General features: G+C 36.3%; 1 protein-coding gene across 8 annotated transcripts in view; it reads right to left on the reverse strand.

The window, feature by feature from the left end:
- RMDN2 (regulator of microtubule dynamics 2) overlaps window positions 1-26,165 on the reverse strand; it is a 139,783-nt gene that overhangs the window by 61,947 nt on the left and 51,671 nt on the right. For 6 of the 8 annotated variants that reach the window (XM_063648804.1, XM_054475346.2, XM_054475343.2 and 3 more), the window contains 6 exons: window positions 24,555-24,615; window positions 16,280-16,355; window positions 14,407-14,484; window positions 8,214-8,312; window positions 1,619-1,672; window positions 1,447-1,527 (listed from right to left, as the gene is read on the reverse strand). In XM_063648804.1, the coding sequence (XP_063504874.1) occupies window positions 1,447-1,527; window positions 1,619-1,672; window positions 8,214-8,312; window positions 14,407-14,484; window positions 16,280-16,355; window positions 24,555-24,615 (449 nt within the window). The remainder of the gene's footprint in view (window positions 1-1,446; window positions 1,528-1,618; window positions 1,673-8,213; window positions 8,313-14,406; window positions 14,485-16,279; window positions 16,356-24,554; window positions 24,616-26,165) is intronic. The other 2 variants (XM_063648806.1, XM_054475344.2) reach the window with 1 other exon arrangement.

Here is a 26,165-nt window from a genome sequence, read left to right on the forward strand (position 1 = left end):
CACTGGCCATCAGAGAAATGCAAATCAAAACCACAATGAGACACCATCTCACACCAGTTAGAATGGTGATCATTAAAAAAAGTCAGGAAACAAAAGGTGCTGGAGAGGATGTGGAGAAATAAGAACACTTTTACACTGTTGGTGGGACTGTAAACTAGTTCAACCCTTGTGGAAGTCAGTGTGGCGATTCCTCAGGGATCTAGAATGAGAAATACCATTTGACCCAGCCATCCCATTACTGGGTATATACCCAAAGGATTATAAATCATGCTGCTATAAAGACATATGCACACGTATGTTTATTGCGGCACTATTCACAATAGCAAAGACTTGGAACCAACCCAAATGTCCAACAACGATAGACTGGATTAAGAAAATGTGGCACATATACACCATGGAATACTATGCAGCCATAAAAAATGATGAGTTCACATCCTTTGTAGGGACATGGATGAAATTGGAAATCATCATTCTCAGTAAACTATCGCAAGAACAAAAAACCAAACACCGCATATTCTCACTCATAGGTGGGAAGTGAACAATGAGAACACATGGACACAGGAAGGGGAACATCACACTCTGGGGACTGTTGTGGGGTGGGGGGAGGGGGGAGGGATAGCATTGGGAGATATACCTAAAGTATGGATGAAGCGGGACATGGATGAAGCTGGAAACCATCATTCTCAACAAACTATCGTAAGGACAGAAAAGCAAACACCACATGTTCTCACTCATAGGTGGGAACTGAACAATGAGAACACATGGACGCAGGAATGGGAACATCACACACCAGGACCTGTTGTAGGGTGGGGGGAGTGGGGAGGGATAGCATTAGGAGATATACCTAATGTTAAATGACGAGTTAATGGGTGCAGCACACCAACATGGCACATGTATACATATTTAACAAACCTGCATGTTGTGCATACGTACTCTAAAACTTAAAGTGTAATTAAAAAAAAAGAAAGAAAACTCCATCATAGAAGGAGAGAGTAGAAGGGTGGCTGTCAGGGGCTGGGAAGGTGGGAGAAATGGGGAGATATTGGTCTAGGGTACACAGTTTCAGTTATGCAGGATGAATAGGTTCTGGAGATTTAAAGGACAGCAATGTGACTGTAGTTAATAATACTGTATTGTATATTTGAAATTTGCTAAGAGAGTGGATCTCAAATGTTCTCAACAATAAAAAAAGTAACTATTTGAGGTGATGAATGTATTAATTAGCTTGATTGTGGTAGTCATTTCATAACGTATATGTCTATCAAAACATCATGCTGTATACATATAGGTTTTATTTGTCAATTATACTTCAATAAAGGTAGAATAAAAATAAATAAATAAAATTGAATACAGAAAAATACAAATGTATCTAAGCAAGTTATTCATATTTTGAGCTTGAATAGTACTAACAAGACAACAGCACTCACTGTCACTTTCTGGACTTACCTCTTTGGTAACAGCAGGAAGCAATAATGCCAAATTACAGAACTTCAAAGCATTCTGGTTTTCCTCAAGATCAGTATAACACTGGAAATGAGAAATAACCAATATTAAACATAATCCGTTTTTATGTGATAGGTTCAAAGTGATCTTAAAGCAGAACAGTGGTCTTCATTACCTTTGCTAAGTACATGTAATTGGGATTAGAATAACCAGGGCATAGTTCTTCAGCCTGATTTGAGAGAAAAACATGAGAGAATAACAGGGCAATATTAAAATAACAATAAACACAAGTGAAGAGAATATATTTAAATAAATCAAATATTATGAACCAAACTGCCCTAAGAATTTAGGCTGGTTGTTTCACATTTGAATCACTTGATCAGTTTTAAGTATCTTTTGGGTGGAAACATAGCCTTTGCATTTAGCCATTAAAATAAAATTGATTACCATGGTCATAAAGCTTACAAAGCAATGAGATACTTTATGGTTTTCAGATTTCTTTACATAATCATTTTCCTCAGTCTTCTTTCGCTATCCTTTTCCTTTCAAGAACAAAAACAACTGGTGATATTCCTAGGACAAGTCCTATACATTTCCCTATCTATCTATCTATCTATCTATCTATCTATCTATCTATCTATCAGGTCTTGCTCTGTTGCCCAGGCTGGAGTGCAGTGGCGCGATCTTGGCTCACTGCAACCTCCGCCTCCCAGGTTCAGGCGATTCTCCTGCCTCAGCCTCCAGAGTAGCTGGGATTACAGGCACCTGCCACCACGCCTGGCTAATTTTTATATTTTTAATAGAGACGGGGTTTCACCATATTGTCCAGGCTTGTCTCAAACTCCTGACCTCAGGTGATCCACCCCCCTCGACCTCCCAAAGTGCTGGGATTACAGGCGTGAGCCACCACTCCCAGCCTTACTATCTATTTAGAAAATGAGAGTAGAGCATGACTGGTACCCCATGGCAAGCATCTTCCACTAGATTAATATTTGATTTCTTGTGATTTCAACATATTCCACAGGAATTAAATAATATCTGAAGTCCATCAAATCACTGACTTTTAAAGGAAAGACAGATCCTTGAAACAACCAGTCCAGGTAGTAGACATGAGTGGGTATTATAAAGGTACTTTTCTCCTATCTACTAATCTTTTATGTACCAGTTCCTTTATCTCTGGAAATAAGAATTCTTTCAGGTTTGGTATTGTTACTAGACAGCCCTTCTTAGAACCTAAGTCAGTCTTGCTATGTACTAGTTCCTTTACTTTATCTCTGGGAAATAAGAATTCTTTCAGGTATGGTATTGCTACTAGACAGCTCTTCTTAGAACCTAAGTCAGTCTTGCTTCAGAGTCAGCTTTCACTGTTTTGAAGGCCCAGGCAAGCAAGCTTACAACCTGGAGTCTCCACCCTAGAGGGGGGTAGAACACAAGAGAAGAGGATGCTTTTAAAAATTTACAAAAATATCCTTGTTTCACAAGATACGAACAATCCAGACATTTCCAAAATTAAAAAGTGAAAGTTTCTCCTTCCTAGTTTTATTCTCAACTTCAATCTCATGCCCCAGAGGTAACTACTATCAGCCGTTTGACATGTATCCTACCAGACTCTTTGCCAAGTATGGGCAAATAAAGAAACAGATATTTGGCTTTTGAAAACAAAACAAAATGGAACCATTTTACATATATATAATTTACAGATATATAATTCTTGTCAATTATACCTCAGTAAAGCTAGAAAAATACAAATACATAAAACTGAATAAATGTGCACATTGATAGAAAATCTACATATTGGCGCCAGACTTTTTTTCCCATATTACAAACACATTTTCATGTTAGCATAGATATACTTCATCATTTTTAAGAGCTTGTATTTCATATTCTGCATGAATCATAACGAAAGGAAGCATTCTCCATTGGACATCTTGATTTATTCTCCGTATTCATTATTATTACTAATAACCAATGAACATACTTTTTCCCATATGCTTGTGTACATGTGTGTTTATGCCTATAAGGGAGATTCCCAGAAGTCGAATTGCTGAGTCAAAATAATATATATGTTTTTAAAGATAGATACTAATGAAGATAAATCCAAATCAGGGTGCTGAGGAGTGGTCCAACACCGTATGAGGGCACATGCCTTGTAAAAGACATTTTATTCTGTACAGAATCCAAAAGAGAAGGGTTCTAGCAGAAAGAGGACAAAAATCTCCTAGGGTAGGGAGCCAGACTTTGTATAAATCTTCAAGACCAGGTAGGTTAACAGTGTCTGGGCGTGGAATGAAACCTGCTGGAGAGACAGCAAAGCTACCAACAGATTAAAGGAAGTTGTCAATTTCAATCAAGCCAGAGCCTTGACCATCCTATAGTGGCATCCATGGATTCTGGTTCTCCCGCTTCTTCTCTCTTAATCAATGGATTCTGGTTCTCCTGCTTCTTCTCTCTTAATCCATAGATTCTGGTTCTCCTGCTTCTCTCTTGTCTAATCATTTCCATTTCAAGGCTTCTAGTTTGGTAAGTGCATTTCTTGAGCCATTCTAATAAGAGGGACTTAAGACTGAACTTTATTCAATTATGCCTTCTTCTATGCCTAGTAGTTGCCTCAGCTCTGTCCGAATCCCATATTGGGGATAACTTGCCCCAATGTATGCATGTAAACAGCTTATTTCTTTAATGCTGGCATTCTAATTCTGCATATATACCTTAACACCTATGTTTAGTTAACTAAAGTGATTATAAATCAGAACATCTCTTTCTGTTCTCATTGTTTAAAAATCTGAAGCCCAACAGAACACAGACAGGCAACTAACAACACTGAATTCCTAAGGTAAAACAGATTCTGATCTTTCACAAAAGGCCTTGGATGAATTACAAGGAGGGTATCATTACTCAAATGCTAACGTTTCAATGTAATGTTCCAATGATGAGGCAGTTTCTAGAAAGGCCCTTAGAACACTCTTTATCATAACACCTGGCAAAGAATATTATACATATTTAATTTGTCTTGGCTATCCAAGTTCCTTGAAGGTAGGAACTTTGTTGGTCATTTCTGTGTTCCCAGTATTTGATGCCATGTTTGGCACTAGTTATGTGCTTAATAAACACTGTTGAATAAATTAGCTCTTCTTTGAAACATCTTATAAGCTCAAGCAGCAGCCTTATACCATATCGGGACACAGCCAAGAGTTCTGCAACTGGGGAAGCCGCTAGTATAGACTCAGGGATCATATAATTGCAAACAGTAAGTGCAATCAGGGTAGCCTGTCTCCCAATATTGCCACACCTGTCATTTACTACACACACCCATCCTCTGATCCAGCAGTTTCCAGCCATGCCATCAGCTGCCATTGGAATCAACAGTTTTACGATCTTTAAAAACACTGATCAAGGTTTAAAAGCACATACCATATGACCCAACACTTCCATCCCTAGGTGCTTACCCAAGAGAAATAAAATATGTCCATACCAAACTTGCATTTGAATGTTCGCAGAAGCTTTATTCAAAATAGCACCAAACCAGAAACAACTCAAATGTCTATCAGCAAGTTAACACATAAACAAATTATAGTGTATCCATATAATGGAATATTACTTAGCAATGAAAAGGAGCTGCTGATACACTGAATAAAATGAATGCATCTCAAAACAGTATGCTGAGTAAAAGAAGCCAGATATACACAAAAGTACACGTTGTATGATTCCATTTATATTAAATTTTAGAATGGGCAAAACTAATTTAGAGTGATAGAAAGCAGAGTGGTTACTTGGGGCAGGAGATGAGGGAAATTGACAGCAAAGGGGCAAAGATAACGCTCTAGGATAATGAAAATGCTATCTTGAAATGGTGATGGTTACAGTGGTGGTTACAAAGGTGTATAAGTTTGTCAAACTTCACTGAATTGTACACTTAAAATGGGTACAATTTATTGCTTATAAACTATACTTCAAGATACCCAGAGGTTCTGAAACAATGAGTCTGGGTCATGGCCTGGGCTGCCATTTTGTAAGGTGCCTCAGATGACTGCAATGCACAGCCAAGGTTGAGAACCACTGCCCTAGGGAATCATGCCAGAATTTTGTATGAGGTGGGAAGCATGCTATAGTTTGAAACAATTTCCCCAGGGGATTCACAGATGACTCCTACAGGTGTCTAAACCACCTTCCTAGATGCTTTGAGACTGTGGAGGACCAATTTTCCCCTGCTATAATAGCAAAACAATAGTAGCTAACATTGATTTTTAGTTAGAACATTTAACATGTTAGACCCTGGGCTAAGAATATAAAATATAATATTTTATGTAACCTTCACAAAAACTGTACAAAGTAGGTATTATTATGGCCATTTCATGGATGAAGAATTTGAGAGTGGGAGAACTAAGGAAATGTGTGTCCAGGTCATTCAGACAGGAAAGGCTCAGGTCTCAACTTCACTCGTCAACTCTAAACTCAGTGTTCTCAACCCCTACGGGATCCAGCTGGATGGCTCTAGAGACACATTCCTGGCCCCCGTGAACGCTCTTTGGAGGGGTGGATTCGGGGCAGTCTGGGTCCCAACAACACGGCCTCCTGTGTTGTAGGGACCCAGGGGGTTGCAGACTCTCCTGGGTGTGGGAGCCAGGGTCTGTGCTGTTTCTCTTTCCTCTCCTACACTTCCTAGATTTCTTAGTTCCATGACAGCCTTAGCCTCAGCACTCCAGACCCCTCAGTCCTCTCAGCTGTTCTAGTAAATATGGCGAGAAGCATTCCTGATGCCTCCTCTCTTTTCTTTGACAAACAACATGGAATGCATTTTGAGACTAAAGTCTAAGTAATGACCTAATGCAGGGCTCCCCAAGATGGTTTGCTGAGGTGTTTAAATTTTAATGAAATTAAAATTCTGTGGGTTTTTGCTGAGGACTTACTGGGTGCTAGGCACACTCTAAGCAATTTACTTGTAGGAATGTAGATAATCCTTACAACACCACTATGAGGTAAGTACTATTATCTCCATGTTATTGATTAAATTGAGAGAGAGGTTAAGCAATTTGTCCAATGTTAATCTGCTGGTAAGTGGTAGAGCTGAGATTTTACCAGGTAGTCTGGTTCCGAAATTTGCATTCTTTACCTCAGCATTATTGTGCTACTTACCACTTTTGATTTCATCTGTGTATTATTTCAGGCACATTAGCATCTCAAGAACTTTTCTACAGTGTTCTGAAAACCTGCTCCTCAATTATAACTTTGATATTATGAGGAAATGAGTTTTGAGTACAGATAACATTTTTGCTAGTTAACGTGGCATCTTTTATATAAATATTTTATCTTAAATAGATCATAATCTACATTCTTATACAATTTAAAATGAGGGAACCAATTTTCAGTGGTAGGAAAAAGGTGAAGAAATGGGAGTGATACAGTCTTAGCCTTCACTCATATTTAAACCAAATCTTTGATTGCCATTGTGTGAAATGGAACAAATTAAGTTCCTGAGATATTGACTCTCTCTTTATTAAAAAAAAGGGATCACATTACATAAAAAATAAGAAATGTACAGCCCTTTTTATTTTTTGAACTCTTTTCTGCTGGGCTTGTGCTTGATTTCAGGACACTTATTTTTTCACTTGAGGCAGCCACTGGCCATTGGGGGTGAGAGATAGAAAGTGACAAGAAACCTAGACTACATGATCTACAAATTCCCTCTCAGTTCTACAAAATTGATCCCTGAAATGCAGCACAAATATTAGCATGTACAAGACATTTATTATTATTATTATTATTTTTGAGATAAGGTCATGCTCTTTTGGTCAGGCTGGAGTGCAGTGGTGTGATCATGGCTCACTGCAGCCTTGAACTACTGGGCTCAAGTGATTCTCCTGCCTCAGTCTCCTGAGTAGCTGGGACTGTAGTTATGCCACCATGCCCAGCAAATTTTTTTATTTTTTTGTAGAGATGGCATGTTGCTATGTTGCCCAGGCTGGTCTCAAACTCCTGGCCTCAAGCAATCCTCCTACCTCGGCCTTCCAAAGTGTTGGGATTACAGAGGTGAGCCACTGCATGCAGCCTTGTCTGTATTTTTATAAACTTGAAGTAGGTAGGTTGGGAAGGAAAACACATTTAGTAACTAAAAAATTTTGAAGTTGGTTCCAGAGAAAGGTAAAGGGATCATCACCCCAACAGGAAGTTGATTATATGGGTGGCTATATTATACATTTACATGTGAGCTCACACACACATATATTACTGCTTAGAGTTGTATAGTACGGCGATTATACATTTTAAGACAGGATTGAGAATACTGATTTGGTCTGATACCCCAAGAATCTTCCAGAGAAACGTCTGCAACTTTAGGAGGTAGCTTTTAAAATAACTCTTCCTTTTGGCACTTTTATTTCTTTAAGATTAAACTGGTTCTATGTTAGGCTAATCAGGAGTACTAGGACTAAGTCTAACCATCAGGGCGTGACTGTTTCTGCACATGACTCAGAGAGCTGTTCTTGGACTTAGTAGTAAGAGCTGTCATACCTAAACCTTCATTAAGGCCGCTGGGTTATTTTAAAAAAGTAGTTTGTAATTCCTAGAACCTAGGGCCTAACTAGCTGTTCTAAGGAGTTTAGACTGAAAACATATTAATAACTTGCATTACGAGGGGCTTAAAACAGAACATGCCAAAACTAGGATTCAAACTGAGGCTCCACATGGAGAAAAAATTTCCTTGACAACGGCAGCAGGGATTCGTGCAAATGGTAATCAGTCTGACACTAAAATAATGGATACACAAAATGTACCTTAAGGAAATTGTGTAAAGCTTCTTGTACAGTTGAAGATGGTATTTTTCCAAACAGAGTAGCAGCCATTTTTTTCTCAATCCAGCTCAGTTTTGAGACCTGCAAATACACAACATCACTCTTAGAAAGTTGTTCACCTTTTGAATGGATTATCTCTCCCCAGTTAGACGTGTGTTATGTGTATATATGTGTGTGTGTGTGTATATAGATATAACATATACAAATGTAAATATATATCCATAAATAATATATATTAGAGATACCACCCTCATGGTATTAATGTTAATATTTTACCTTCCTTTTTCACAATTCTAAGGAACCATGGGGTCCAGACGCACTGGTTTCAAAACCAACTTGAAATACTCTTGATAAGAAGATTTGTGTCAAATCAGAGGAAAAAGGGGTGGGGTGGGAAATAATGCTGATCCCGTTTGTTCATCTGATTCTGGATTCTGAGGTGACTACGATGTATCTCTTCATACAGCACATAGGGGCTACAAGACTCCACCTTTGCTCTCCTCCTGCCTACTCCATGATGCCAACTGGCTTCCTGACCCAGAGGTAGCATCTCAGACATGTAAATAGAATAGGGATCCTCAAGCCAGAAGGAGCGGGGAACGGGGACCCACTATACATATTTACAATCCTGAAGATTTTTTAAAAAATCAATAACAATCAAAACTAAATTTCATATTACCACTGATTTTTTTGCTTTCTTCTAAAAAGTTTTCCTTTTTCCCCAAATATAAACATTAGATGTTCATTCTAAAAGATTAAACTGGCTCAAAAATGAATACTTAAAAGGGTATTGACCCAGCTGATGCTCCGTCCAACCCCATCAATTATCTTCCTTCTCAGTCCCATCACCTAGATTCCTTGGTAGCCAATATCCTTTTTTTTTTTTTTTTTTTTTGGACAATGTCTCACCTTGTTGCTCAGGCTGGATCATACCGTACAGCGGCACGATCATGGCTCACTGCAGCCTCGACCTCCTGGGCTCAAGAATCCTCCCACCTCAGCCTCCTGAGTAGTTGGAACTACAGGTGTGCATCACATGCTCAATTAATTTTTTAAATTTTTTGTAGAGACAGGGTCTTCCTATATTGTCCAGGCTGGTCCTGAACTCCTGGGCTCAAGAGATCCTCCCACCTCAGACTCTCAAAGTGCTAGGATTACAGGCGTAAGCCACCTTGCCCAGTCCATTATCCTCTAATTAAAAAATTATTTCCTAATTTTTTGACATAATTTTTCTTATTGGTATGCTTATTTTTGCTTTGCTTTGAACTTTGTAAAAAATAATATATAGCTTATTTCCTTGTATGACTTGCTTTTTCATTTAATGGTATGGTTCTGAGATTTCATCCAGGATAATGAGTATGACTGAAGTTCAGTCATTTAAATAACTGAAATATTTCATCATTTCAACAGTGGAGCACATTTGTGAGTCTCTGTAGGGTAGGCACGATCATATGGCAGGCAAACAGTCAAATTTAAAAGATACTACTCAATGGTTCCCAAGGTAGTCATGCTGATTTATGTTTCCACAGCAATGTAATAATTCCTGCTGCTCCATACCTATTCTTGAAACACCTCATACTGAGATTTTACAATTTTTATAAAAAGAGTAGGAACAAAATGGCATCTACTTGGGGTTTTCATTATCATTTCTATATATTTTTTTAAAATTTTTAGTTTAATTGCATTATGGTCAGAAAAACTGCATGACATCAATTCTTTGAAACGTATTAAGACTTGTTTCATGGGCTCATGTATGGTCCATTTTAGCACACATTCTGCATATGCTTGAAAAGATGTCTATTCTCCAATGGTTAGCCACATGGCTTCATATTTATTAGACCAAGCTTATTAAATGTGAGGCTCCAATGTTTTACAAACTAATATTTTTTTCTTTTCTTGTTCCATTAATTACTAAAAGGGGTGGGTGAAAATACCAGTATATGGTTGATCTGTACATTTATCTTTATAATTTGGTCAACTTTTATTTTATAGTTCTGAGGCTGTTATTAGAAGCACACTAGTTTATAAACACTTTCCTTGTGAATTAAACTTACTATATAGTTACCCTCTTTATCTCTAGATATACTTTTGCCTTAAAATTTATGTGTGTGTGTGTGTGTGTTGCAGTAGTAGTAGTAGTAGTAGTAGTCATCCCCTCTTCTTCATGGGGTATATTCCAGGACCCCCAACAGATGCCTGAAACCATATATATGTTTTAGTTGGATTATTATTTATTTGGTTACTATTTGATATAACTTTTCTACATGTTTACTTTCTATGTTTCTCAGTCACTATGCATTTTTTAAATTGGCTTTACTGAGGTATAATCTATATAAAATAAAATTTCCTCCATTAGAAGTGTACAGTTCCGTGAGCTTTGATAAATGCATACAATCCTGTAACTGCCACAACCACCAATATATAGTACATTTTCATCATCCTAAAAAGTTCTCTCATACCCCTTTGCTGTCAATCTCCTTAACCTGCCCCTAGCCCTAGACAAATACTGATCTGACTATAATTTGCCTTTTCTAGGGTTTCATATCAATGCAATTAGGTAGTCTTTTGTGAGCTTTCTTGGCATAATGCTTTGAAGAATCATGCATGTTGTTATGCTGCTAAGGCTGCTATGAAAATTCATATGCTAGTCTTTGTGTGAGCATATATTTTTATTTCTCTTGGTGAATACTTAGGAATTGATAATATATTTATTATTCACATATTCCCATTGAAACTTAAGAGTTTCATTGCTCCTATCCTCGCTGGTACTTGGTATTGTCATCTTTTAAATTTTAGCCTTTTTAAAAAGTGAATATATAGTGGTCTTTCTCTGTGGTTTTAATTTGCATTTTTCTAATGACTACTGATGATCAATATCTTTTCATACGCTTGCTTACCACTCACAGACTTTCTTTTGTTAAGTAATTTAAATGTGATCTGGAAAACAGTCAAACATGTGGAAACACTTCTAGTTTTCATCTTTTCAATTTAATTTTATGGCTATAATCGGTGTTGGACAAAATGCTGTAATTAGCATAGGTAATGTTATAAAGACTGCCTGACATTATGGAGGAAGAGAAAAGCTCTGTTAAGTCCTTCTGAAATTTCTAGCTTGTCCTGCTACATGGCCATAACAGTTTATTTTCAGAAAGCAGCACTGAATTTTGCTCATGCTGCTCATTTATCCAATGCCAATTCCTCTTATTTTAAAAAACACATTATATCTACATATTTAATATTCTGTATCCCACATTTCCAAAATCTGAAGTCTTTTTAGGTCCACTTCTGGTTTTTTGTTTTGTTTTCTGCTGACTGTCATTACTGTTGGCTTGTTTCTTTGTATAGTCTATAATTTTTGACTGTGAACTCATCACTGTTGGGACACTTCCTGTGAAAGTTTTACAAAGCCTATCTAAAGGTACCTTCCTCTACAGAGGATTAGCATGTGCTTTTGCCATTTCTCTATGGCATGAAGATCAGAGTCCATTTTGAATTACAATTTCTTTCTTGAGCTTTTAAGTCTAGACAGGTAATGTACATTGAAGCTCCAGACACTTGTGAGGTTGGGTAAATGGCTTTTAAATCTTAGGAGTGTTTCCTCCTTTCAACTCTATCTTCCCAATTGTTAAGGCTGAAAATGAATTTTCACTGCTATAAGCTTGTGCTGAATAAATTTTATTTAAGATCATCTCCCCCTCTGCCACCAGGCATTGTATTTTTTGAGTCCTAGATATATTGTGGCAGTCTTCAAGCTGCTCTCTGCTCTGCTCAGGTCTGTAGTCCCCCAATCCCAACAAAGGTCTACCGACTAAGCTTTAGGTTACCAGCCTTGGTAAATGCCTCTGACTATCAGGTGGTTTCAAGGCTGGTTTACCAGTCCTTGGAACTGGTATTCTTGCTTTGTTTCTGGCCTTTGGCTGTTCCCCTTATTATTATTATGTTTTTTTCTGTAGGTTCTTCCACTGACCTGATTAGAAACAGACATACACACTTCAAACTAACACACACTTTAAGATATTGTGTGGCCAGAAGATTTTGAGTTCTCTAGTCTGCATATGCTGGAAACATTCTTTACACACGTTTGCTCATACTTGCTTTATTACCTTGGCAGAAGCTGATTCCCCCTGGTGGAAAGAGTTCCAACTTCCTCTTCCACAATTCATATTCATTATCTATACTTATAATTTATAGGCAGTAGAGCTTACTAGTTAAGAGCAAAGATTTTAGAAGCAAACTGCCTGGGCCAGGTGTGGTGGTTCATGCCTGTAATCCCAGCACTTTGCGAGGCCGAGGCAGGTGGATCATTTGAGGCCAGGAGTGTGAGACCAGCCTGGCCAACATGGCGAAACTCCGTCTCTACTAAAAAAAATAAAATAAAATAAAATAAAAAAATAGCCGAGCGTGGTGGCACACACGTGTAATCCCAGCTACTCGGGAGGCTGAGTCAAGAGAATCACTTGAATCCAGAAGGTGGAGGCTGCAGTGAGCCGTGATCATGCCACTGCACTCCAGCCTGGGTGACAGAGCGAGACTTGGTCAAAGAAAAGAAAAGAAAAAAAAAAAGAAACAAACTGCTTGTGTTTGAATCCTGTTCTCCTGCTTATTAGCTGAGTAACCCTGGGCAAATTATTAACCTTATTAACCTTATAGGGTTTTTGAAAAAGTGAGTGAGCTACAATATATGTTTACAGTCACATACAATGCTTACAAGAGCCACGTACACGTTAGCCATTATTACTACTGCTTTTTATTCTTTGTTTTTTTGTACTTTTTCTCTAGTTTTAGTGAATCAATCATTTAAGAAACAAATACTTGTAGAAGCAGCTTATTTTAAGTGCCAAAAAACTGAGCTAGAATGCTGAAAAAAAAATACCAAGAAGTGTAAAATGTGCACTCTTTCCTTGAAGAGCTTTCAGATAACTTGGGACCAACAGAAAATAAACAGTAAGTAAAACGTGAGTTGTTGGAAGGTAATACAAACTTAGCAAATTAACAGTGTACTCAACAGTGCAATATTTCAGAGAATGAAGGCATCATTGTGTATTTTACAACATTAAGTAGGTTATAAAAATTTGAGTGTTGTAAACATTCTATTATTTGACTTTGCCATCTTACAACCAGGAAAAAATGAGAAAAACAGATGATATACCTTTACTCCTTTTTCCTTAACAAAATGTAAGTTTTCTTTGTACGTAACACAATATAAACAGCATAAATTTTGGAATTAAATTTGAATTTCAATGCTGCCTCTTTCATTGACTAGTTAAATGGGACTTTGGGAAGGTTCTTAACATCATGAAGACTCAGATTTTTAATCTTTAAAACTGGTATAATAATAACTGCTTCACAGCACTGTTTTAAGGATGAAATGCAGCAAGAAATATAAAGGACAGAATGCATATTTGGCATAGAGCAGGTGTTCAATAAAAGCAAACTTCTTTCTTCATCTCTAATTCTCTTTCAGCTGCAATGAAGAAGTTATCTCTTTGCCTACTGTAATTTTATCATTCAAAAATGGCATTGTCCTTTCACGATAATTTTTTTTCACATATTCTTAAGATACATTTTCACATTCTGTAATTTTCTATAAACTAACAGTGTCATTTAAGACATGGACCAGCTGCTTTTATTTGAGCTATATATGTCGCATATCCCTTCCAAGTTAAGTTCCTTAAAAGCAAGGAGTGTTTTATTCATCCCTGGCCAGTTAGTTAGCACATAATTTGTGCTCAGTATACACTACTGGATGAAAAAAAGTCCTCGCACAGAACCGTGAATAGTGTACCTAGACACAGGGTGTGTGTGTGGATGGTTGATCCCAAACTGAGACAGCCACAAAGGGAGGGAATGTGACTACTGCAAAAAGAAATGAAAAAGCAGGAAAGAAAAAGATCACATATATATAAAATGTGGCATATAACATACAAATATATATAAATTACAAGTTTATAAGTTATAAAATACATAGATTATAGCTTTTAAAAGTATAATGTATAAATTATAAATTCATATACAATTTTAACATATATATTATACATTAAAATAAAATTTTATTCCTATTATAATTCTCCCTAAGGTAGGCACTGCATAAAAATAAAACAATAAGTCATTGAAAATTTATCCTATAATCATAGCATATTCAAATGAAGTTTATAAATAAAGGCATTCAACTTACAGTATAGCAGTATCTCCCTTTGAGGTAATATAAAAAGGGTTCCTCTGGTAAAAGTTTGATTGCTATATCTAGATGTTCCTGAAAGAAGCATCCAAAGGAAAATCATCTCCCAAGTTTCGGATATTGTCAACTGGAACTACACCAAAGCCTAGTAACTCAAAAGTGGTTTTAAAATATTGTCTCAGTCCTCCCCATCCCTATCATTAATACAGTGAAATCTTATCAATAACTAAATTACCAAAAATGATTGCTTACAACCAGAACCAGAACTGCGACTAGGATTTAATAAAGCTATGTGTAATTTAAAGCCAAAATACTGTTATAAAAATAGGGGAACATCATCACACTCTGGGGACTGTTGTGGGGTGGGGGGAGGGGGGAGGGATAGCATTAGGAGATATACCTAATGCTAAATGGCAAGTTAATGGGTGCAGCACACCAGCATGGCACATGTATACATGTGTAACTAACCTGTACATTGTGCACATGTACCCTAAAACTTAAAGTATAATAATAATAATAATAATAATAAAAGAAAACACCAAAGTCATATGTTTGCTTACCCATGACTTGACTAGTGAATAGTTACTGATTCTGAGGTGAGCTTACAAATATCAAATGACATGGGATAGGGGATAATGGCAGAAAAAATAGCAGAGTTAGATGGGGGAGAAACCTATTCCTTTGGCATTATCAAATGGTTATAGGGAGCTGGAAAATAGGGAAGAACCATTTATTCATCTCTGTAATTATTGATGTTGAGGGGTTATGTATTGAGCTATGGAGGTAAATAATACATTTTGTGTGTGTGTGTATTACTTACTTTAGTGTCTATCATGGCAAATTTAAATCCTACATTGGATCCTACTTTTCCTCCACCAAATCAATATGCAGAGATTGTTAACTACTTAGTGCTGGTCACACTTACGATGTTATTGAGCTTATGACCAAAAGGCCTTGTTTTTTTTTTTGAGATGGAGTCTCATTCTATTGCCCAGGCTGGAGTTCAGTGGCATGATCATGGCTCACTGCAACCTCCGCCTCCCTGGTTCAAGCGATTCTCCTGCCTCAGCCTCCCAAGTAACTGGGATTACAGGCGCCCGCCACCATGCCTGGCTAATTTTTGTACTTTTAGTAGAGATGGGGTTTCACCATGTTGGCCGGGCTGGTCTCGAACTCCTGACCTCAAGCAATCTGCTCGCCTCAGCCTCCCAAAGTGCTGCGATTACAGGTGTGAGCCACCACACCCGGCCGGCTAATTCTTAATCTTTGAAAAAGTGATATTCATCTACTCTGTGACTTCTTTCAGAATCTGGATTAATAATAATCTTTTTTTTCTTTTTTTTTTGAGATGGAGTCTCACTCTGTCACTCAGGTTGGAGTGCAGTGGCGCAACCGCGGCTCACTGCAAGCTCCGCCCCCCAGGTTCATGCCATTCTCCTGCCTCAGCCTCCCGAGTAGCTGGGACTATAGGCGCCCGCCACCACTAATTTTTTTTTTTCGTATTTTTAGTAGAGATGGGGTTTCACAGTGTTCGCCAGGATGGTCTCAATCTCCTGACCTCATGATCCACCTGCCTTGGCCTCCCAAAGTGCTGGGATTACAGGTGTGAGCCACTGCGCCCGGCCGACTAATAATAATCTTTAATCACCCAAATAATTTAATTCTTTTTGTAACAGTACTATTTAAAGAGTATAATTTCATTTTCTAACGTTTAAACAAAAAAGCAAATTCCCAGAGCTTAATCTGTTGAATAATCTGGTTTATACCTGTTGATGGAACATATGGCTACATTAAAACATTTTTATTATTAATAAATACCCTTCCATAAGTCTGGATCTGAAAAGAAATATGAAAAAAAAAAAAGAAATACCTTGAAGAGGTGCCCATAGTTGATTTTGTTTTGTAAACCCTCAAACTCAGATACATAGCCACACAAAACTGCATACCTGAAAAGGATAAAAACAGTGGCCATTGTGTAAATTTTTAACAAAATGCCAACAAAACATAACATTAAAAGAAATTCTAAAGCATTCATTCATATTTAACAAGAGTATTCATATAAATATAAGGGCCCTAACAATAATAAGTACTTGACATTAACATGAGGCCAGTTTTTTCATCTATAACTGGGGAGACTAACAATATTTACATGTATATTGTGAGGGTAAAATAAGCCAAAACAGGAAGTGTGATTAGAACAGTGCCCAGGACATAAGGACTTTCAATAAATGTTACCTGCCACTATCATCATCATCAATATTAAAGTCATGAAGAAACTCTCAGAAAAAGTCTAATCACATTAAGTATTAAATTAGAAAAAATATTGTCAACAGATTTATAACATTAAAAATACTGTTAAAGTCAACTTAAAAAACTCATTCCCTCCTTTAAAAAACTTACAATTTCATGAGCTCCTTTAATATCAATAAATATGCAAATAAATATCATGATTAAAACAAAATCAAAGGTAATTTTAGAGTATGCTTTTTCAAAAAATTTCCCCTTCTCTTTCAACCCTTCCTGGAAACACTTCATTACTAGAATAGTGCATCCCATGGGTCATTTATTTGTTTCCACTGAGAATACAAAATTTACACAAATAGTTATTTGACTTTAAGTTGCATGCAATATTTGTTCAGCAATTTGCTTATTTACTGGAAAAATTGAAGATATGCTGCTTTTCACATTCAGAGTGTTTCAATCTGTACAAAAATCTCTGAAGTATTTCAGAGTGTTTTTGTCTAAGGTAAAATATCCATTTACTTAAATATTTCGAGTAGGTGTTAATTTTTACTTGCATTGTCATAGTAACTAAGATGCAAAAAATTACTTTGGATGTTATTTATCTCAGCCATTTCTGTGAATACCCATAACTTCCAAGTACAAAAAAACAGTGAACAATTTTAATTTGGAACAGTAAGACCATTCCTAGACACAAACGATAACTTAATTCATACCACATATAGACAATCAATAAAATGGCCACTTTTCAGTTATGACCTTTTTGATCTCTGTTTTCAGTTTCTGTATAATCAACAGAATCTGCTATAGTAGAAGCAAGGAGGAGGACCATATCAACCTATTAAAAACAACCTCAGAACTTAACTAGATTAGGATACACTACTACTCACGAGTTCTAAAATCAGACTGAATTTCATATACCTCTCTAGATCCACAATAAATCTTTCCAGAGATTTCAAATTCAAGAAAAGCAGATTAACAGAAAATGACTCTCAAACTGCTTTATAAAAACTGTTATTGTTGCCTCAGGCCTATGTTCTTTTATTTAAAAAATTAATAAACTATGTTTTGGAGCACTTTTAGGTTCACAGCAAAACTGAGCAGAAAGTACGGAGGATTCCCATATATCTCTTATCCTAGCCCCCACAACTTCCTCCACTATTATTTATTTATTTATTTATTTAGAGATGAAGACATGCTCTATCACCCAGTCTGGAGTGCAGTGGTGCCATCTTGGCTCACTGCAACCTCTGCCTCCCAGGTTCAAGTGATTCTCATGCTTCAGCTTCCTGAGTAGCTGGGACTACAGGCATGTGCCACCATGCCTGGCTAATTTTTGTATTTTTAGTAGAGATGGGATTTCACCATGTTGGCCAGGCTGGTCTCGAACTCCTGATCTCAGGTGATCTGCCCACCTTGACCTTCCAAAGCGCTGGGATTACAGGCATGAGCCACTGCGCCTGGCCAACTTCCCCCACTATTAACATCCCACCTCACAGTGGTAATTTGTTAAAACTGATGAAACTACATTGACACATCAGTATCATCCAAAGTCCATAGTTTACAATATGGTTTGTACTTGGTGTTTAATATTCTGTGGGTTTTGACAAATGTATAATGACATATGTATACTGTTGTAATGTGTTACATAAAAGTTTTACTTCCTGTAAAAATCCTCTGTGTTCTGCTTATTCATCCCTCCCTCCCCGCAACCCCTGGCAACCACTGATCCTTTTACTGTCTCCATAGTTTGGTCTTTTCCAGAATGTCATATAGTTGGAACCACATAGTATACTGCCTTTTCAGATTGCCTACTTTTACTTAGTAATATGTATTTAAGGTTCCTCCACGTCTTTTCATGGCCTTGACAGCTCATTTCTGTTTAGCCCTGAGTAATATTTCATTGAATGGATATACCATAGTTTTATTCATTCACCTGTTGAGTATTTGTTAAGCGTTTCTCATAGAGATCTTGTATATACTTTGTTCATTTTCATCTATGTATTTCAATATTTTTGGTGCTAATGTAAATAATATTATGTTTTTAATTTCAAATTCCACTTCTTCATTGCTGGTATAGAGGAAACTGATTGACTTTTGTACATTAACCTTGTATCCAGCAACCTTGCTATAATTGCTTAATCCCAAGAGATTTTTTTTTAACTTTTTACAAAGACAATCATATCATTGTCTTTGCAAACAATTTTATTTCTTCCCTCCCAATCTGCATACCTTTTCTTTTCTTGTTATATGGCATTACCTAGAACTTTCAGTATAATGTTGAAAAGCAGTGTGGTAAGAGGGAACATCCTTGCCTTGCTCCTGATCTTAGTTTCTTAATGGTGGGAAAGCAAGTTTCTCACCATTAAGTGTAATGTTAGCTGTATGTTTCCTGTAAATGTTTTTTATCAAGTTGAGGAAAATTGATAAAATTTTACTCAACTTGATAAAGTTTGCTGAGAGTTTGCTAGTTTGCTGAGAGTTTCTTTCTTTGCATTATCAACGAGTGTTAGATTTTGTCAAATGCTTTTTCTGCATCTGTTAAAATAATCATGTAATTTTTTTCTGCTTTGGTGTGTTAATGTGACGGATTACAGTAATTGATTTTCAAATGTTGAACTGGCCTTGCATACCAGGAATAAATCTCACCTGGTTATATAATTCTTTTTACACATTGTTGGATTCAATCTGCTAATATTTTATTGAAGATTTCTGCTTCTATGTTCATGAGAGATACTGGTCTCCTACAGTTTCCTTCCAGTGTCTGATGTTGGTATTAGGGTAATGCTACACTCAAACAATGAGTTAGGAAGTGTACCCTCTACTTCTATCTTATGTAATTGGTATAATTTTCTCCTTAAATATTTGGTAGAATGTACTAATGACCCCGCCAGGTCCTGATGCTTTCTGTTTTGGAAAGTTATTAATTATTTATTCCATTTCTTCAATAGAAGTAGGCCTATTCAAATTATCTACTCACCATGTTATTTTGAAACGGCCTCTGCCATTCTGTTCAATGATTCCTCCCAACGAGTTCCAGTTTGGGGAACAATTCTAATCCTTCCAAATTCAATACAACTACCTCCCCAAACTCTCTATTTTTGTCATGGGCATTATCACTTTCCAAATTATTTGGACTTAAAACTTTAGGCCAGTTTCTATTTAAATATACTTTTAGAACAGCTTTGAATTTACAAAAAAATTCTCACAGTACAGACAATTCCCTTATATGCCACACCTAGTTTTCCCTATTGTTAACATCTTACATTACTACAGTACATTTGTCAAAACTGTACCAATATTGATATACAATATTGATACAAAATTGTCACAATTAACCAATATTAATACACTATTAACTAAAATCTATATTTTATTCAAATTTCTATCATATTTCCCTATTATCCTTAGTCATTTTTGATACCTTTCTCTCCATCCTTCCTATTTATTTATATTAATGCATAACTTGTTAGGTATCTTTTTCAACATGTTAAAATCTTTTGAGTCACTGTTGTCATCCATCATATACCCTGTTACTTCTAATTTTGTGTCCTCTGTAACTTTTACAAGCATACGTTCTATATCTTCACCCATCAACAAAATTACTGAACACACTGGGGACCAAGATACAGACCTGGCCCTAGAATCACCCCCAGATTGACAGTGATCTGTTGCATAACTGAGCCTCAAACCATTCAGTCAGCATGGGTCAGCTGACTCAAAGCTTGACCACATTCCTACATCTTGTCCAAAAAATGTTATGAGTGAACTTGCCTCAGTGCTTTACTTCAATCCAGGTATACTGGATTGATTTCCCTACTCTACTAGCAAAATAAATAAATAAATAAATAAATAAATAAATAAATAAAAAACAGATCATTTCACCTTTTTAGAAAAATCTATGTTGGTTCTCTTTCAATGTACACACTTATCTAGAGATGCACAAAACAACCCATCTAACTCTTTGTGCTGGAATGAAAGGCATAGATGCTATGCTCACTGGTGTATAGTGGTAGAATCTATCTTCTGCTATTTTCTGCAAATCAGAACTACTTATGCATATCTCTAGGCTTTTATTTTGCTCTCTCAACATATTCTCTCCAAGTTACTCTGAGTCAAGGGAAAAAAACCCCATGATTTATAAATACCATTATATGAAATATGTACATTTTCCCTTTTAAATAATCTGCCCCTAGAGTTACATTTTTCATATTTTTTTGGAATCTGCTTCTTTAAAGTTTAAAATCTTATCTATCATTTTATGTGTCATAAATTCAAAGGTACCTGGTCACTTTCTCCCAAAGGGTCATTACTTCTTTTCTTTCAATCAATTCTACCTATGTTTGTGTGTGTATCTGATTTTTTAATACTGTTCATTTAAAATACATACTTTTATGTTTTATTTCTCAAATACTCAGGCTGATGGAAATTCTGAAAAAAGTTAATTCACAACATGGTATATTACCTCCATCTAGAGGTCATTCTAACTACATACGTTTTGACAAGAACATTGTATTTTTCTTTGCATTGATAGCGAATATATCCTTAATCATTGACTATCATACTGTTTCAACAACTACTAAAACAACTCCATTAATTTCCCTGCAGTATTTCTCATTCAGCACCAATGCTGTTTATACTATGAAAAAGCAGAGGCAGCATACTGTTAACAGAAAAATGACTAGGCATATAAGAATACAAAACTGGGTTCTAGTTTCTGTTTTTCCACTTGTTGTATTGTTCTGATTACTAATCAACACATTCATGCGTGCACACACACATACACACAGTACCTTGCTTACCCCATCTATAAAGTGAAAACAACCTGTTCTGTGAATCACATGTTCTAAGACATGTGGATATAATTTGCAAACAGTAGGGCACAACCAATATGTAAGACATTACTTATAATTAAGGTCTGGCTTATTTGGCCAACAAACTGCAAATCCATTGGTCACTTTATTCTCATTCTCTTGATTCCAGGAGCATTAAATATTTTTTGTCAGTACAACAAAAACAACTGAATCTTATAGAAAGCATATACAGCCTTAAAGTTACAAAGTCATTTCATTTTAGAAAAGATAGAGATAAAACTAAGTCAATAGAATGATCTGTATTTTTCAATCATTCCCAAATAATATTAACCCTTTATGAAATTTATTCTTAAAGATTACATCTTTTGTTTCAAACTGAAGGTTTATAAACCATCATATAATACTGTAAACGATGGGTCTGCAAACTCTTGCAGTAGGGCCAGACAGTAAACATTTTAGACTTTGGGGCCAGTCTTTTGCAACTACTCTGCTGCTGTGCAAAAATGCCTGTGTGGCTGTGATCCAATAAAACTTTATTTACAAAAACAGGCAGTCGAATTCATCTGCAGGCTATAGTTTGTCACTCATGCTGAATGAATGAGAAAATGTCTTATTAACATAGTAATAAATTCAGTCTTAATTCAGTTTTAACATAATTAAAGAGAGTCCAGCAGAATAAGATTTCAACATTTTATTATAATTAATTATAAAATCAGGCCACCTAAATTTCACCCATTGCTTCTCAAGTCAAAGTTTAAATTTCTTTTTTCATCCCCTCAAACATCTACTATTTAATTTAAGGAGGACTTTTGCATTCAGTGGGATATAGTATAAGAATTAAGATTAAATTGACATTTAAATTTCTTAAATCTCAATCAACTGATTAATTTCATTTTTTTAATTCAAAACTGATACTGAATAAGAAATTAGGTGAAACACAATTGGGTCACTACTCTGTGTTTTGATAAGATTTAATATTGGGGTTAAATGCTATGGTTATAAACAAGGCATTTAGTTCTCAACAAAAAGTAAAAGAAGATGAACAAAGGAGATGTAACCAGATTAGTGGAAGACAGACTGGGAAACCCAGAGTTCAGCATCATCTATGCTCACAAGATACATTTCAAGGTACTTAATGAAGCCCTCAGAGAAAATTCAAATTCAACATTGTTCCTCTATGAAAATTTGGAAACCCACACGGATAAATAACCTCAAATTGACGATTTACACCAAATGCACATTTTTAATGTGATTCTTCATGGGTACAGATGCATGTGGGAGAGAAGGAAGAGGACAGAGGATGGGAAAGGAAGAGCAATAGAGGAGGGAGAGAAAGAAGAGAAGGAAGAGGAGGGGAGGGAACAGAGGAGTGAGAGGTAAGAGACAGGAAGAGTACTGGAGGAGGAGGAGGAGTTGAGAGTTAAAAGTAGGACTTCGGTGTTCTTTCTGCATCCTAATTAGGCTAACCAGTTCCCAAATACCTCCATTATCAAAGGCGATGAAGAGAGAGAGTAGGGCTTGATCACCACAAATTCATTACAGTTACCACTAAATGTAGAAGAACAGAAGTACTTTAACATATATGTTAATTTACTAGTGTTATTATGTAAATTAGATTGTAAACCTGGCTAATATAAATAATAGCCAAGACCCTCTGTTCTAGGGAAATGATCTTAAAAGTCTGTACCAAATTGTTACCTGAAAAATTACCTTTTTCCCTAGAATTTTGGAAGAGGCACCAAGAGTACAAAACAATACTTTATGTATTAGGTACTCCAATCCCTAAAGCAAGATTCTCTACTATCCATCCGCGACACACTAAGAAATTATTCACAGGTTCTGCCAGATTTAGCCCTTCACTCTTCTCCAGGCTACGTAAGAGAAGGCAAATAATTCACCAGAGGGAGGAAGAGACTGGGAGTGAGGATTTCTACAGGGTTAGGGTGCTGTGGGTTCCGCCTTCCACCCTCTCACGACAGAGGGCAGGGGCTAGGCTTGCATCTCATCTAAAGCTATGTGAGGGCAGCATCAAAAAGTCTATTCATATTTTGGCATGTGTCCCTTTGAGTTTGGACAAATAAAATGTTACCGTATTCCTCCCCAAGGAATTTTAAGTGAGAGTTTGTGAGTGGAGCTCCCCCTGCTGGTGGCAGAGTGAAAAAACAGGTCTACTTTGAGGAAATGGTTTGTACTTCAGATTTTGGTGGGGCAAAAATGAGTCTTCTGTGGGACAAATGTGGACCTGTGGAAAGGGAGTCATTTTAAGAGAGATTTTGCCTAAGAGTGCCCCTACATCATAGGGATGGGAAATAAAGTAACCGCAAAGAAGGGTGGATTTCTGGAAACTTAGGGCTGAAGAAAGGGTCACACATTTATTATTGTATCTTCCCACTATCTGGGGCACCTGTATCGTTGGAGAGAAAAAGAAACCAAGAGAAAAAGAAAACAGATGTAAAAATGCAACTACAAGAAAAAGGAAGAATAATAATTAGAAACAATACATTCCTTATTGTGTTTTATAATTTATAATTTATATTTATAAAATAATGTTTACATAAACATACAAAGGATCCAAACACAACACCATTAAGGATGTTTTTTTTTGCTCTAAGGATATTTACCTATACCAATCTAACTGATTAAATTATCTTTGTTTGAACTTTTAATATCATAAATGGCTTTTCCTTGATCTGTGGAATTTGTATATTACGATGCATCAATGCATAAGAAATGGTTGATGTGCTTTTCTACATTTCATTTAGAAACATGCTATCATTTTAGTATTTGTGTTCAAACAAAATGTTATACTGAACTAGATTTAATTAGAACATATCATCTTCAAAGCCAGTAGACTTGGTAGATTCATTCAAGAATTTTTCAATAAAAGTTTCCCTTAAATATATTTCAAAGATGCATAATAAAAATATGTGAATAAACAGAATAAGAACAGTTACTGTGCTATTATATATATTTTTCAGTGAATGTGACTGACAGATTAAATGTATGGGTTAACAGTATTTTGAAAAATCCATTTAATTTATAAAGAGGCAGGTTAGAATTTAAAAGACTGCATAAATCCTATATACTTACCACAGATGACAATATCCATTCATGGGTGCTCTATTAATAGCTCTTTCACTTAAAGTTTTTCCTGAAAGATAAGAGTACTTACACTTAGTACCTTCATGTGAGTTGGTAGGAGGTGGATTATTGAATTAACTCATGAGTCACAAAGTATGGTCCCAAGACCAGAAGCATCAGCATCACATGGCAACTTTGTTTAAGAACTTTTCAGCCACATTGGAGATCTACTCCATCACATACTGTGGGATTGGGGCCCAATAATCTGTGGTTTAATGAGCCTCCAATGATTCTGATGTATGCTAAGGTATGACACCCACTAGACTAAGCAACTTAACCAAGTGCAAGAAACGTCATTTAATTACTGCTTACAAAGCGTAATAGAAATTTTTTGTATTCTATCCAAACAACATTTACTGAGTACCTACTACATGCCATACTGTGAGAGTGTCTGGGAATAAAATGTAAAATAAGACAGAGTCCTTGACCTCCAAGGGCTCACCGTTCAGTATGCTGCAGGCATATAAACAAGTAAGTTACACGCAAGAAAAAAAAAGTAAGAGCAAGGTGAAAAAGAGGGCACCGCAGAGTGGGTAACTCTAACTCTGCCTGAAGGAGTAAGGGAAGGCTTCCCTGAGAAGTTCTTGCCTAATCATTCACAATAATGAACAGGTTCAGTGACATAAATAATTCCCCCAAATTATTTTACTTAGTTTTAGAGTAATTTTTAACCATGTAATAATTAATTTGGGGCTGGGTCTGGTGGCTCACACCTGTAATCCTAGCACTTTGGGAGGCCGATGCAGGTGGATCACCTGAGGTCAGGAATTCGAGACCAGTCTGGCCAACATGGCGAAACGCTGCCTCTACTAAAAACACAAAAATTAGCTGGGCGTGGTGGTGCATGCCTGTAATCCCAGCTACTCAGGAGGCTGAGGCAGGAGAATCACTTGATCCCAGGAGGCGGAGGTTGCAATGTGCTGAGATTGCGCCATTGCACTCCAGCCTGGGGGACAGAGCGAGACTATGTCTCAAATAAAAATAATAATAATAATAATAATAATAATTTGGATAGAGGTTTGTTTATGGCTTGGAAAATCTAAATACCTGCAAATAAAACAGAACTATGTTCTGAGAATCTTTCTCAAAAGGGGCCATTTTGTTTTATAACTTCTCCCTGATCCATTATTATTATCTTGAAGAGACTATCCAAGGATATGCAAAATGCCTTTCTAAATAAGTGGTTGAGATAATCTTTATAAATACAAATATTTTATTCTAAAACCACGGTTCTATTTGTTAATTTTTTAAGGTGGCATTCTACATTCTACAGTTCTATCCATTAAAATAAATATTCTGTGTAGAAATCTACATAAATTGGAAACAATTAAAAAGCATTTTAATAATAATTAACTGCAGTGTGAACAAATATTAAAGAAATTAGCAATTTAAATGATTAAAAACACGCTTTTTCATTTAAAAACTAAATCAATTTTTTAGCTACATTACCAAATGAATAAAACTTTCAGCGCACTACCAGAAGCCTGAAATAGAGGTGATTCCATCACTCCGAGAATATAAAAAGAAGCTGGGTAGTATACAAACCAGATTCATAGCCTC

This window comes from Pongo pygmaeus, chromosome 12 (assembly GCF_028885625.2).
Source record: "Pongo pygmaeus isolate AG05252 chromosome 12, NHGRI_mPonPyg2-v2.0_pri, whole genome shotgun sequence".
NCBI lineage: Eukaryota > Metazoa > Chordata > Mammalia > Primates > Hominidae > Pongo > Pongo pygmaeus.